The following is a 15,380-nucleotide window of genomic DNA, read 5'->3' as shown; positions in this document are numbered from 1 at the left end:
GGATGATGAATATACTTGTGATTAAGAATGGAAATAAGCAACTTCCAATATATATATATATATATGTTATCCCTGGAGGATTTATTTTTTAGGGGGACATGTTATTATTGTAGCCTATGGTATGGTGCCCCAATATTGCTTGCATGTTACTAGTATATAGTAGATAGTACTAGGTTAATTATTTCAATTCTACTTGTGCAAATTTCAAAATTTATTTCTTTAGTTTAAACACATTCTGTTATTAGTTAGGTAAATGATGAATATTTGTTGTAATTGATTATAAAATTGAAATTGTTTAAGTATCGGACAATCAGTTGGCCATTTAAGAGTTTCTATGTGGCCAAGCATCATGGTGTGCCGTAAAGGTCGTTACGGGGCCGTAAAGGCCATTACGTAAAGGTAAAGGTGGCAACCATTACACGTTACAGGGTCGTAACGGTTGTAACAGCCGTTATGGAAAAAATGACCTGTAATTGCCGTTTACGGCACGTTACGTCTCCTATAAAGGACAAAATAGCCATGCAATGGTCTATTACGAGACAGATACAGGTTTTTCGTACTTTTTAATCAACATTACGAGGCATATATAGGTTTTTCGGGGGGTTTTTTCAATAAATAAATAAATAAATAAGAGAGACCGTAACGGCTGTTACGGGGCCGTAACAACCGTTATGCCCTGTATCGTAAAGGTAACGATAGTGGCCGTTACGGCCACCGTTACCGTTACGGAATACCTTGCTATATATATAGTGTGCTTTTAGATGCATAGAAATTCTCAAATTGTCCAACGTATGGACAGTTCAAGGTTGGATAGATTAAAATGCTTTTAGTGTGCTTGTTTTATGCATCTCTTATTGATTTATGTTGACATTCTTTTATCAGATTTTGGTTTCAATTGGCTATTGATTTCTCTCTCTCTCTCTATTATTTTTATTATTTATAATTAGAGGTTCATCAATCAATCCTAGCCATTCAGTCAATGGGCTTCTTTCCATTGCATATACACTAGGTATATTCTTTCCTTCTGACTGTGCATTCGCTAGAAAAATAGGATGGCTAGGATTGTTTGGTGGGAACACTTTGTCTTGTATTGCCTATTAACAGAGGGGAATCACCCGATGAGCTGTCTGGGTCACTTATAGGTGGGCTCCGCCCATACTAAATGTTGGCCTGAATGAAAATTCCAATAGTTTCAAACCATGTGAATCATAGCTTCTTTTAAAGGAGTTGATATTTGTGCAGCACTATTTTTTGTTCCTTCTCATTTTCTCTGTTTTGGTATTGAGAAGGTCTGGTAAGATCTCCGGTATCTACTACACTACCGCATATCAGTTCGAGGTTGTTTGTAACATGGGGAATTTTGTGGAGTTTCCCCGAGGTAATAGTGCTACATTCCATAAAACATATATTATTACTACTTATATTTAAAGTAAAGAATTGTACTAACAAAATGACATTTTGTTTGTAGACTCGAACACACTTGCTTGCTAGCTCTTTGGTTATCAGTTGGTCTATCATAGAGGTGCGGGTTCTTACATGATTATGATATGAATTCATTGCAGCTCTTGAACAATTTTCAATTAGCAGGTTGCTCTTGTTGGCTAATTTGGTGCTGCATTGTTAATTTCTTGTGTTTATGATGGTGAGTAGTTCCTAGTTAACGCGCAATTTGATTTTTAGTTTCTGATGATTTACTTACCACTTCTTCAATGTTACAAAGGTTGACTTTGTTAGTTCTAATGAATTGATACTTGCTCAAATTTATTTTGAACATTAGCATTTATTATAGGAGAAAATTTACCTATTCTGAGGGCATAGGTTTAGTTATCCTGTGCATGCTGTACAAAAATTGGATGCATGGTCCTATGGTGTTTTATCCAAAGCATTAGTCTAGTGTGCATTGTCCCAAATGGGCCATTTTTAGAGTTGTCCCATCCCACTGATTTCAAAATCATATAACTGACCTACAATTGGATGGTAGAAAGAACTAGGGGATGTGGTATGTGCAACGCATGTGGTGTGGATGTGAGTGTGAGTGTGTGTAAAAAAAAACATTTTCCTTCATTCCAATTGGATTATTTTGAATACATTTTGCTAGAGATGGACAAATATCTTTCTGGTTAGATACATTGCCACTGATGCTTACTACTAATAATACATTTTATAGTTCATACCCAATGCAAGTCAAACCATTTAATTTAATTGGATCCTTACTCTTGCTCCAGTGGTAGACTCTCGGGAGTTTCAACACCCGGTCAAGGGTTCGAGTATCCATAGGTGGTGAAATCCCACTATGGCGTGAGTGTGTGGTGGTGTGTGTGCATGTGTAAAAAAAAAAGGAGTCAAACCATTTAATTTCCTTAGTGAATGCATACAATAGGTAAGTCCTTACTGACGAACAACTTAATCTAGTAAGGGTGTGCCATGTTGGATGTCAGAGAATGTGAGTGGTGAATGCCTACATCAGTGGAGAATCCAACTGAGAAATGGTGTAAGATTTTTTTTAATGGATGAACAAATTGTTGGTAACTAATGTAGTTTTTCTTTTCTTTTCTTTTTTGTAGCTACTATAGTAATTTAGCATGGGAATTGATAATTACAACCAGAATGATTTTGAGTATCCATTTTCAATTTGGGAATTGAAATTCATGTTGGGTAGGTGCTTTCTAAATTCTATGGCTGTGATTTCCTTTCTTCTTCTTCTTCTTCTTCTTCTTCTTCTTCTTTTTCATCTTCTAAAGTAATTGTTGTAGGAATAAATATTTACAACCTTGATTGATTTTAAGTACACCCATTTTAAATTATGGATTTGAAAAACTACAAGAATGCGGCTGTAGGCAAAATGGGGTGTTTGCTAGTGATCTGCAATGGAATTGCTTCGAGGTTCAGGTATGTTTGATATGCATTGGAGCTTGTATATAGTTGGATGTTGCATATAATAGTGATTGTTTGCAGCTAGTTTGTAGTGGAATAGTCAGTTGGAGGAGAAAGGCAGTGTTAGATCCATGCAGCTACAGATATATTTGCTTGCATTGGAGATTCTCTAAGGCTTTTAGACTGCTTACATTTATCGATTTAGGGTAAGAGAGAATGTGATCCTTTGATCCTTTTGATTTGATGATCCCTCCTATTCATCGTGCTACAAAAATATCTTCCATTGGATAGATGATCTTAACCGTCTAGTTGGTGATTTGGAAATAGACAGTATAGTTAATAGTTTGAATTTTATGAGAAAAATGAAATCTAACAATGCATGGTGACTTCCTGATATGGGAGTTTTTTTTTTTTTCCGAGGGTGCATGTGTATGATATGCCTAACTCTTGCTGACGATTGCGTTAATCTGATTCCATGCTTGTTCATGAGCATTCGGGTGAATCATTGGCATATATGCTTTGTAGAAGCTGTCATAATTCTGTAATTGTGTTTCTATGTTCAGGCCCTTGTCGAAGATGGTGAGTTTCAATGTCTTGAAAGCCATTCCAGCAGGATCCTCTGGCAGAGGCGGGAAAAAGGCCTTCTTTGCAATCTAAGGCTAGTTCGTAGTTATTTCCTGATGCAGCTAGGCTTATTATTATTTTTTAAAGTTTCTTATATATAAACAGTTTTGTTAATTTAAACATATTCGGGATTACCTGTGGGCCATGCATGTGTGGCTCTGATTGAATTGAGATTTTGAATGGGGTTACATTGATTCAGTTATATGGATTCAAGCACAATTCTAGTATGGCCCGCATTTGTTTTGATTTCCTTAGGGTGATCAGGCTCGCCTGATCAGGTAGCTAACCAGATGGATAGTCTGATCGTCCTAGACATGCTACTTCCATGATTATGTTAGGAAATGAGGATTATTGTTTTTAAAACTTTTGAAATTACATAATTTTAGATTTTGTTTATCATTCTTCAATGAGAAAAATGAAATCTAACAATGCATAGTGACTTCCTGATGCCAAAAGAGGCTAAATCCATCTTTAGTCTCGGTTTTGCCTTAGTTATTTTAACAGAGACTCTACAACTCCCGTAGCTAAAGGCTTTAGCCTTGATTGTTGAGAACCGAGGTTAAAAATAGTTTTAGCTTCGGTTGGAGGCAATTGAGGCTAAATTTGGATTTAGTCTCAGTTGGAAACAATGGAGGCTAAAATTTTAATTTAGCCTCATTTCGAGAAAACTGGAGCTAAAAAGATTCTTTTAGCTTCACTTGAAGAACCGAGGCTATAAAAGTCATTTTAGCCTCAGTTTTTAAAACTGAGGCTAAAGCCTTTAGCCACGGGGGTTTTAACATCGGTTTGGATAATTGAGGCAAAACTGAGGCTAAAGGCTTTAGCATCAGTTTTTAACCTTTTTAGCCACAGTTTTGAACCGAGGCTAAAGCCCCCTTTTCTCACAGTGTGATCTAGTGTTGGATGTCTTCCTACAAGGTACTTAGAAGAGAAATTTTAGCATGAAATTTCTTGGGCGTGTCTTTAATTTCTGGCATTTTCTCAGTGTTTTGGCAACCTTATTATGGCAGTCAAAAATACTTTTAGCGGCGCTTTAATATGTCTAAACGACTTTTAGTCAGGCCTTTAGCGGCGTTTCTGCGTATCTTTTCCCAGCATTGGGGAAACCTCTTACAGCGCTTTTTCCATCCTTTACTGACGCTTTTTTCTTCTTTTACCGGTGCTTTCTACAGCTTTTACCAACGTTTTTTTCCATCTCTTACCGCACTTGTTACAGATTTTACCGGCATTTGTTACAGTTCGGCGTTTGTTACAGATTTTACTTCTATCGGCAGTCACCAGAAGCGCCGGTAGAGGATAATTAGCGCCGCTAAAAGTCACTATTTAGCGGCCGCCATCACAAACACCGGTAAAGAGGTCCAACCGCTAGTAAAAGATTTAGCGACGCCCCCTTTAGCGGCACGAGTACGACCGCCAATATAATTCTTTTACTGGAGGTTTTTTTGGCCCTTTACCGGCATTTTTGGCTACCGGTAAAGCCCGATTTTCTTGTAGTGTATGAAAATAAGCAACTAATTTATATCAAGATACTGTATATGTATGTGTGGGATGTGCTACCTATCAACACTTAGGCATTCATCTAATCATGCATGTATAATGTAAACATTCAAACTCATAAATATAATTAAACAATTACACAAATGAGAATCTAAAACACAATCATATATAGTGGTTCGACTACTTACCTACTCCACTCCTGGCGGACTCAATCAACCCATGAGTATACTAGATTTGTAAGTTAAGGTCCACATTGAGCAGCATGAAGACCGTCAAACCATTGTAAGTTAAGGTCGCCATAAGAATCTTTGGATAAACAACCAATTATCTTATGCATAGGTCATTTAACCAAAATAACACTAAATAAAGGGTCATTTCACATGTTTTCCCTTTTTCATTATTAGAATCTATTTGTTGGCCAATTAAAGCGATATAGTATTTCAATATAGAAGATTTTTGTACATGGGTCATCTTAACGGGCCCCACAAAATCAGAGATTTTCACATGTGGACCACCTGCAAATACAATTGCAATTTGTTTGGGAAAGCAGAGATTTTCATAGATGCATCTGGGCTTGAGGCAACTTCCTTTTTCTTGGAAGAGCAGGAAAATTGCCGTTAAATATTATTAAAGAACACAAAAACTATACATCAATACAAAGCTTGCCCTAAAGTTTACAATAAACCATGCCAGTCTATTGAAAAAAATTAAATATGAAGGTGCTTGAATGTGCACAGCATATCAAAATTTGAGAAAGGTGTCATGCTACCATGAAAATAATATACATTGTCCATTGACTACCATATAGAAGCAAGTGTTGTTTGTATATCATGATACACCATCTAGCAGATGAAAACACATCATAGAAGCCAACCCATACCATGAGGCTTACCATCCAATTCAACATGTGTAACGCCCTGAAATTCGGGGGTCGAGCATAACTCAGCTCCCGAGTTCCAAAACATCACTTATGCAACATAATTAATGAATGATGTATGTTGACTGTATTAGCACATAAACATGGGATAGATTAAGCCAAAACGCAGATATGATTCAGGGGTAAGTGAATAAAGCAAGCGGAAGACTTATAGTAAAATATGTGTACAAGTGTAAGTCCCTGAATTACATATACAACCAGATCGTGTAAAAGTGTTATTTATCAAAATTATAAGTACAAGTTACATCATTTCAGTTCCCAAAATAATCATCCCATAGATCCCGCCAGCACGAGGCTCGCTAGAACCCGTCTCAAAACCGCATATAGGAGAAGGCGCCTCGTCGTCATCCAGCTCCCGCTCGCCTCGACGTCGCATCCACATCTTGCAACATCGGGGCCTAAGACAGAGTCCGGTGGGTGTGTAACACCACCCATAAACGTGGGAGTGAGTGATCAACTCGGTGGAACAATAAGGCACGGGTTAACATGTTATCGTTCAATCAAACAAGAATGATAAAGCAGACAATTAAATAAATCCTAAGTACTCTTATTAATGCAGTATGAATGCAATATGATGCGTGCCCTCACGCGTACACCCTCGCGTCTTCATCTTACGTTACGCATGACATCGCCTCAAAGTGCGCCACATCTACAAAGCACATGCAAATGCGGTGCATGGATATGATTACCAAGTTGTTATTAGTCCAATTCATACAACAGATTGGGAAGCTAAGATACCTTCCTCATATCACCATCCAAACAGTGATCCATACTAGGGTCGTCAATCCTAGACATTGCATACGATCATATAGTTGAGGTCGTAGAAAGGGCTCGTCACCAATCAATGCACGCCTTTCATGCCCTTACTACCACAGATCGGCTCGTCACCTCCTTGCGGTATCCGGGTATGCTCGAGGTCACTACAAAGGGCTCGTCACCAATCAATGTAGGCCGACAGGACGAATATAGTGTCCCATACCACCATAATCGGCTCACGAGTTTAGTTGCTCACTGGTCACTACGGGAGGCTCGTCACCCAGCGTAGGCCGAGCATCGACCACGGTGTCCCATACCACCATGTCCGGCTCATGAGTCTTAGCGGATCGTGTACCATGGTTATTAGGATTTCACTGGTAAGTTCGGTACCCTAGATTCAAGCAGAGCGTCCATACATGGTTAACATACACCGGACAATCGGGTTAGTTGACGAACTCGACTAGCACGAGCGCACGTTGAATTGAACGACATAGAGTGCGCAAACACTCCGCGTGGCCAAACCACTGCCGCCAACTCTAATACGACTCGGGTTCGTCTAATGCGTCTCACGTGGCGAAAGCAATCTCAACCACGACCAAAGGGTCAATTACCGATTTCTTGGACTAAGGCATAGTCCCAAACATCCTACACTACGACAGATATTCATATGGAATGTAAAACAGGAATGGAACAACCACTCAAATCATGGTGCATACACATCTGAAGAAAATCAATTTAACATAAATCTAAGCATAGGAAACATTGAATTTAAATAACTTGGAATGTAAATGCATAAGGAAATCATGCGCATCCATAGGAGTATTGAGAATCACTTCTCAACGCCTGCATTTAGTGTAATCAGTTACACTTAGATCATTCATGCATTCCTACAAACACTTAGCATTCATGGAACAACATACATGACGCATGTTGAAATACATGCACTTAGACAATTCCTTTTATCAAGGAGTTGTCATACATGCATCTAGCATACATACATGACCAAAAATCATGGCAAACATAAGTGCGTATTTTATACGTATACGGTACTTTATAAATACACTTAGAATACACAAATCTCAATATAGCACATGCATATCAGGAAAGCAATGTAAACATAACATTTGACATGTGAAATCTCATCCATAACAAGAATAAATCACTAATCGGGATTGAAAGCCTTGAAAACCATAACCTATACACTTAAAGTCCGCACCTTAAGCAAAGAAAGAACCGCCGAACTGATTTAGACGAGTTGTCTTCACAACGGCGCAAGAATACCCTAAAATAAGGATAGAAATGAGATACAACAACACCAAGTCTAATCTAAGCTCTAACACAGTTAGGGTTAGGTTAACTTACCCCAAAAAGAACTCAGAATCGTCAGAGGAACGATTCAAAGTGAAGATTCAAAGGTGAAGAAGAACAAGGAAGAATCAAGGTGATTCACCAATCAATCTCTCTCACTAACTCTCTCTTTTCCACTCTCTTTCCAAGCTAGGGTTAGAGAAAATTCGTATGGAAATGAGAGCTAGGGTTTAAGGACTATATATAGGCCTTAAAATGATGGAAATAACCCGTGGTCAAGGTATACTTAGGTTATAACCAAAGTACGCCTTTCTCGATCCAACGAAGCACTTCGGTGGGCCTATAACCACGAAAGGTCGGACTTAAGCTCACCGACCATGGATCTAGGTCAGCTGAGTTTTCATACCGACCTTCGATCACCGTGGCGGACCACACTCAATTCAACGGTCACGGAATCTCGATCGTGTCCACAAGCACTAGGATATGCCTGGGCCAACCATCCCGATCGGAGGGTGAAATTGGGTCGAATCCAACGGTCAGAATGCTTAAAATCGTCGCAGCGACACGACTCAATTTCATAAAAAGCTTATTAAATTCCAACCGTTCTCACACTCTTCACTCCGAACTCAACCAAATCGACCCAGAACATCAGATCGACTTGATTTTCGAGGTGAAGACCAAGCCCAACTCAGTGACCGCAACAGCCTAAGATCATCGCCATCGGACTTTCGACGCGCGGTCTAGGTCCGATCCAGATCTTCCAAAAATTCCCCAGAACAACTGGATTTAGCGATGGATCCCAGATTTCAGAGTAACGTAGCGCTCACTAATCTACACGTTTAGAGCCATGTAGATACAATTTAAAGTGATTGATGCGAATTTCACAAGCAATCAAGTAGAGCGCTAATTACCCCAAAAACAACTACTTAAGGAAAGATTAGCACAAAAATTCCAAGGTCGTTACAACATGCAGGCTTGCTTGCATGGGTTAAACGGCTAATAGCCATCTGATGGTATATGTTCCAGTCAATGCATGTGCTATGGGCTATCTTTTCCAGTAAAGAAGACCCACTCATTACCATGAATGCATAGAAGATGGTATTTAAGTATTATTGTTATACTCTACAGATATAAGCATTAATAAACCAGACTAGGACATGTATGCCTCAAAATTAGACACAATAATAACTACCTGAAATCATGGCATTTTCTCAAGATAGAAGTCCAATCCATCCCAACTTGTGCACCTGTTAGGACAAGCAATTCAAACTCATGAACAAATACCATTTGGACCATATATTAAGAGTAATTGCCAGGAAGTGCATTGATTAATGGAAGTGGATTTTACAGCATCCCAATCTATAAGGTGACGTGGACCAAATTCCAAGAAACAGCTGCTACATGAAAGCACTTACCTTCACAAACGTATTCACAACAATTATAGATAGATCAGGTTGTCTTTTAGCATAGTTTATAAGGTATAAATATACAAGCTTCTTCAGCTCCAGAGACTCTATTTGCATGCAGTTCACAACATCTGTAAACAGCGACAAAACATCCTTCCCAACAGTCATTACAGCAATTACCTTCTTCACAGCACTTACCTGCCTCTGCCTCATTATTTCTATCAATAATTTAAGATAAAGATTTTTCACTACTAAATCGGCCTGGAAGATGATACGTGCAGAAACAACATCCAGACAAATCAAAGAGACGAAAAAGTTAATGGGAGAGGACAGATAATTGGCCTGACCTCTAAAATATCATGTCATATGAAAGTACATAGATCAACTTCACTTACAACCAAACAGAGGGTGGGCCATGCCGACTATGTCAAGTGACCTGAAAATTAGTCAAGTGACTTGAAAATTAGTCGAGTGACCTGAAGATTAACATTGTATGTAAAATAAAATGGAAAAGAATGACACAACTCACCTTGACGCCCCTTTTCCCTCCTCCTTTACCCGGGCTTGGGACCGACAATGCAAGAAGTTGCATTGGCGGAGTTAAAAAAGGGCTTAAGCTCCATTTGGTTTGAGAAAAAATTATATTCATAAAGATTGATGTGATGAGCAAATGGAGCCTAAGACTTATATACAAATTTACTAAAAGGTATGATAGGAACTATTACACTACAAATATGATGACCAAGTGATCACGTGTAAAAAGAAAAGAAACAGAAGAGATTAAATTAAAGACATCCAAATGCAAAATTCAAATCACAAATCATAATCTTATAAAACTAAGATTAAATTAAAGAGATTAGATGAGTTTAGATGTGCCTTCTATAATTAAACTAAGTTAAAAATAAACTGTTTAGATGTGTCTAACTCAATCCAAAAAGTCTGAAACCATGGATCCCTACTACCCCCACTTATAAAAGATGTGTCTAGTTCTAAATACTTAATAAAAACTTCTCCCATGTAGTCATCACCCATTTCTGTCTACAACCTATAAAAAATAACAAAAATAAATCAATTACTATTCACAATCTCATACAATAAGTTCTATTGCTTAAAAAAAAAAAAAACTTACCATACATAAAGTAGTGGGCCAAGCAATACTCGTTCCAATTGCATCCCCAATTGTTTTATATCGTCCATGGGTCCTTATCAAATCCACATCACGTACCATTGCTACTTAAACAGATACTTCCCAGAAACCAACTCCAAGTTTTTGCCCCCTACTTTTGTCAATGGATCCGTGCTCAAAACGGTTCCTTTAGTTATAGTATCCTCAGGCTTTACAATACTCTTAAGAAGAACTTGAGTCACATTAGTGCAACTCATAGAATTCCCCTTATTCGCCAAGTCTCTCTACAAATGATAAATCAATGTCAATCATCGTATACAACTCAAACTATGTATAATTGAAAACATATTACATGTAAAAATATACATGCATATATTATAATTACCTGAGGGGTTGGAACCAAGTGGCTTGATGATGAGGAGGGTTGGTTCAAGTTGGGATTAGCTGAAACACCTAATAATGTAGCTAGATTAATGCTTGGATTCATTATGGTAGCCATAAATGTTGTCATAGTTTCTCTTAGTGAAGATATTTGAGCATCTTTATCAGCCATAGTTTCTCTTAGGAAAGATATTTCAGCATGCAATCCCTCGTATTATTCATCTCTCTTCTCAGCATTGGAGGCCATCCCTTGGGACTGGACATTGTGGGATGTTGTGCCCCATATATCAGAAGGAGAGGGACCTAACTCGTAAGTGCAGACATGGCCATGTCGTTCGTCACCCATGACTTTCAAGAATATATCTTTCATCGCAGTGTTGTTTTGTGAAGCCTTTGGCTGTTGCGAAGTTCATTCATTTAATTGTTCCTACAATTAAAAATCACCAATTTAGATTTTATATTGCTAAAAGATTAAACAAAATAAGAAGATACATATATATAACATGGCTCTTGCTGAGGCCTCATCCATAGGCATCCCATTCTTGTGTATATGTGTCAACAAGAACATATCTACTTGGGTCAAATCCTCCCAATTGGCCCTCTTCTTTCTCTATCATTATTTAAATAAGTTATATATTAGAAATATATTGATATCAAATTATCAGGTGATTAATAAAAAATTACCTCTTCATCACGTATTCGCGCAAAGCTCTTCGTGCTTGCAGTGTGGCCGATGCGTTGTTTTCTTCGATTTTCCGTATTTATCTTATTACGGGCCTAAAATGTGACACATCAACATAGTAATTTATGAAATTTCAGTAAAAGACAGTTGTGTTATTTCATAACGTGAAGGTTTCTGTAGCTACTCATCACATACCTTTCCCTCTTTAGAGTTCCAAAAATCAATGAAGGCCTTCCACTGATCCATATGGACATGCTCATTGAGGTCTGCTAGCCGCACCTCATCATTATCATGAGGTGAGTAGTGGAATTTCTTCAGTTCGCACTTCCAGTCCCGCCATTTTTTACCAATCGACATCAACACCCAGGATTTAATCTCTTTGTCAAACTGAAACTTGGACTGCATAACATGAACAAAGTAGACAATCACATAATGAACAAAAAATAAATAATAAAATAATAAAATACATAAAACAAATCACCATTACCATGACAAGTTCATACATATCATCCTTCTTCTCGTTTGGCACTGCCCTCCAATTAGAATATGTAAGGGGTGCGTAATCCCCATTACATGCTATTGTCCCCAAAAAGCTTGTCAGCTTGCGAACACCAACTACACCGGATTGAGAAGATGCCTTCTCTATGTAGAGAACCACACCCGTCCCTGATCTACAAATGGAAGAAATGAGATCCATAGCAAATGACTGGTATGCTTTTTTTTCAAGAAGATTTTTTTTTCAAATGAAATAAGTCCTACTTCCTCATGAATGTCACAAAGAAATCAATGTTGTATAGAAAAACTGCTACATGCTTTACATTTTCAAGTCATGATGAGCATTAGTCGAACATATTTCAGCTCGTGACAAAGCCTAACACAACTAGCTATGATAAAGGCTTAGGCTTAGATGATGATGATGACTTAAAAATAAATAACTAAAAATAAATCAACAAGCAGTACATTCATCATTATGTGGATGTAAGTAGCAATTTCTAACACAAGGAATACCCATTTCCATAGCTAGTTGGAAAAAAAAAAAAAACTGGTCTTTGCTATTTTTATGTGGTGACTGCATGTTAATTAACATCTAGATGATGGGATCAAGGGATAATATGCCCTTCACTCCCAATGGTTTAATCATTTTCAAACGGGTTCATCCAAACATGACATCAATATTCTATAGAAAAATCAAGCTACTTCCTATTATACAAGCTAGGTCCATAGTTTTTTTTTTTTTTTTTTTGGTCTTGAGCATGATATAGAATTTTCCTACACTCAGTACTACATGCGGAAAATGTCCATGCTTCAGTATGCTTTGTGATGGACAACAACCCATACACCAAAAACACCCACAACAATTAATAGGAAACTTCACATTCATCTGTAAAAATATGAATCCGCACAAGGAAAACAGAACAAAAAGGAAAAAAGAAAATGTGAACTTGTGAAGATGTCAAGACATGATACACAAAGCTCCCAACTCAAGAATACAAACCTGCAGTCAAACAAGGAAAAGCTACATGAAGCACTCCAAATAGTGAAGAAAAAGAAATGTATTCATGGACTAATAACCATCTATTTCAGAATTTTCCAATGGGACTCTTGATCCACACATGATTGAGATCCTGACTGTTCATCGAGTGGAGCCACAACTTAGATGTGTTGGCCCCAAACTCGGGTCTATGGGCTAATCATGTGCTCCTCACGGGTAGACAAGAATAGATAGTTAAGAAAACTTGATTCATAGCACATTTGATGTATACATGTGTTCCACCAGATAGCAGGTCCGTTTTACAAATTCCAGGTTGGCATGGAAAACATGACTGTTTCTATGGTGGAGAATCATGAACTGCATAGTCTTATGCATAACGGTTAAATTGTAGACCTATCATGGATATAACATGGCCTAACAATCATTTAACTGATAAAATAGACAAAGGGCCTCTATTTTAGAGAAAACCCAAATCAAACCACTTGAAAATAAAAATTAAAAATTAAAATAAACCTCTGTTTTGCAGCCTTCTTTTGCAACAATCTAAAAACCAAAAAGAAGAAGAAGAAACAAAAATCCAAATCAAATTGCTTCTTTACTAACAAGTTATTTTAAATTACACACACACACACACACACAAACATTTGAGGCCTTTGATTGCTAGCTAATTAGACAAAAAACCAAATTCAGACTAAATAAAAAATATTTAGGACTGCTACCTATGCAACATGTAGATCCACTTCTAAGAAAAAGATCCAGACATGTTAGTAACAAACATGTCTGGATTGTTGCAAGTAAGAAGGAAACGCCAAACATTTCGGCCTAACGGGAATGAGCAAGGACTTAATGATAAGATGAGGTGCCCCGGGCACCCCCATTTTATAGAAAGAAGGGTCGAAGGTTTTGGTTCTGTAGCTTTCCCCGTCCCCCCTTCGTCGGGTGGTGCTTTTGTGGGGGGTGTGCCAACAGAAATTGGGCTTGAAGCTCTCACCTTACCAACGAGCCGACTGCTAATGGTTGTTGGTCATGACTACTACCAAAAGCTCCAATGAGGATGATAAGAAATTCTTACTTGCACCCATATTGGTAATTACACAAACTCCAGCCAAAGGTAGGAGCAAAGACATCCAATCTGAAATTACACAAGCATTGGAAAGCGGGACTGAAGAAACCAAAGGACATTTTGTTAGAGTGAAGATCCCACATCTATGAGCCCACATTGATGCATGTGTTTTATCCACGCTATACATCCATATGGGGAAAATAAAAGATGTCCAAAGGTTCAGATTCAAGAGTGAGGTGTGTAAAAATCAGATGCCAATACGATTCAATTAACAGACATATACAAGTTATAACAAAGGTAAACAGAAAATGATCAATGAAGACAATGAGCATATAGACCAAATTCAACATTTCGAAACTCATAATGGCAAAGAAAATTGAGCTTCAAAGGTTTAAACGGATATTGCTTCCCAATTGTCTTGAGCTCATTTTGGCATGCATTTCCCGTTCAAACTGTCAAATATTGTAATCAATAAACGGTCAACATGTCCAAGATCTGCAGGTCCACGAATGGTTTCTCACCAATGCAAATATAAGTTATATATTCAGATTGTATGATGTGTAGGAAGGCCACAGGATCACGGATCATCGATCACTTATATATTCAATGTGAAACGTTTTGAAATATTTGTGTAGAAATGGATCATTCCATAGAGCTGATTTTCAGTTCTTAAAGGCTGCATTTCGAGGGCATTGAAATTCTACAAGATAGTGCAGACGCCCACTCCAATAGTCCTCTACAAGGTGGAAAGCTTCATCCTTTCAAAACATCAGCAGACAAACAAGCAACAAAAGAAATGCAACCACAAAGAAAGATTGTAATGTCTAGAGATGAAGATTCACAACAGAAAAGCATGTAAGAGTTCGGACTTTTGTGAGCCCCACATGCACCTGTATATGACTTTGGTCCATGAATACATTTCTTTTTGTAAATTTAATAAGTAAAACATTAACAATCTTTTTCTTTTTTGGGCAAATACTTATATTTGAGAGGTTATGATTAACCAAACAGACGAACACATTGGAGTAAATCACCAATCCCAAAAGGCTCTAAATGCATTTTTATTAAAGGCATGTTTGGTTTTCTAATTACAGCAATAATGCAAAGTAAATGAGGCATTATTATCATTTCAAGCAATAGGAAACAACAAAAAGCCTAAAAAAAAAACTGAAAAAAAAACCAGAACATAACCAAAAACCACACCACCCGCAAGATGCAGATCAGATTTTTCCAC

The 15,380-nt window shown here is 37.7% G+C and overlaps 2 protein-coding genes and 1 long non-coding RNA gene across 6 annotated transcripts; 1 reads left to right on the top strand and 2 right to left on the bottom strand.

Annotated features, from left to right (window-relative positions):
* The first annotated feature begins 838 nt into the window (after positions 1 to 838).
* On the top strand, positions 839 to 3,897 carry LOC131225591 (uncharacterized). Of its 2 annotated transcripts, XR_009161405.1 has the most exons (4): positions 839 to 1,378; positions 1,469 to 1,642; positions 2,565 to 2,655; positions 3,438 to 3,897. It is a non-coding gene; the product is annotated as an uncharacterized LOC131225591 (long non-coding RNA). The 2 variants fall into 2 exon arrangements; XR_009161404.1 differs by lacking the exons at positions 2,565 to 2,655; positions 3,438 to 3,897 and having other exon boundaries at positions 1,469 to 2,056.
* Positions 3,898 to 9,185: 5,288 nt separating this feature from the next.
* Positions 9,186 to 11,290, bottom strand: LOC131225367 (uncharacterized). 3 transcript variants are annotated; one of them, XR_009161324.1, is made up of 5 exons: positions 10,914 to 11,290; positions 10,532 to 10,812; positions 9,798 to 10,447; positions 9,412 to 9,533; positions 9,186 to 9,243 (listed from the first exon to the last, which is right to left on the bottom strand). XR_009161324.1 is itself a non-coding variant. In XM_058220890.1 (2 exons), the coding sequence occupies exons 1-2, from the start codon at positions 11,079 to 11,081 to the stop codon at positions 10,633 to 10,635; spliced, it is 348 nt and encodes a 115-aa protein (XP_058076873.1). In that variant the 5' UTR covers positions 11,082 to 11,290; the 3' UTR covers positions 10,210 to 10,632. The 3 variants fall into 3 exon arrangements, 1 of the variants encoding a protein (XP_058076873.1); XR_009161323.1 differs by having other exon boundaries at positions 9,412 to 10,447; XM_058220890.1 differs by lacking the exons at positions 9,186 to 9,243; positions 9,412 to 9,533 and having other exon boundaries at positions 10,210 to 10,812.
* A 36-nt stretch (positions 11,291 to 11,326) lies between these two features.
* Positions 11,327 to 12,288, bottom strand: LOC131224901 (uncharacterized). The gene is made up of 5 exons (XM_058220343.1): positions 12,079 to 12,288; positions 11,787 to 11,990; positions 11,594 to 11,686; positions 11,413 to 11,519; positions 11,327 to 11,336 (listed from the first exon to the last, which is right to left on the bottom strand). The coding sequence occupies exons 1-5, from the start codon at positions 12,286 to 12,288 to the stop codon at positions 11,327 to 11,329; spliced, it is 624 nt and encodes a 207-aa protein (XP_058076326.1).
* Positions 12,289 to 15,380: the final 3,092 nt, after the last annotated feature.

The sequence above is a fragment of the Magnolia sinica genome, chromosome 14 (genome assembly GCF_029962835.1).
Source record: "Magnolia sinica isolate HGM2019 chromosome 14, MsV1, whole genome shotgun sequence".
NCBI lineage: Eukaryota > Viridiplantae > Streptophyta > Magnoliopsida > Magnoliales > Magnoliaceae > Magnolia > Magnolia sinica.
The sequence above is the reverse complement of the archived record's forward strand: the minus strand, read 5'-3'. Positions and strand labels throughout refer to the sequence as shown.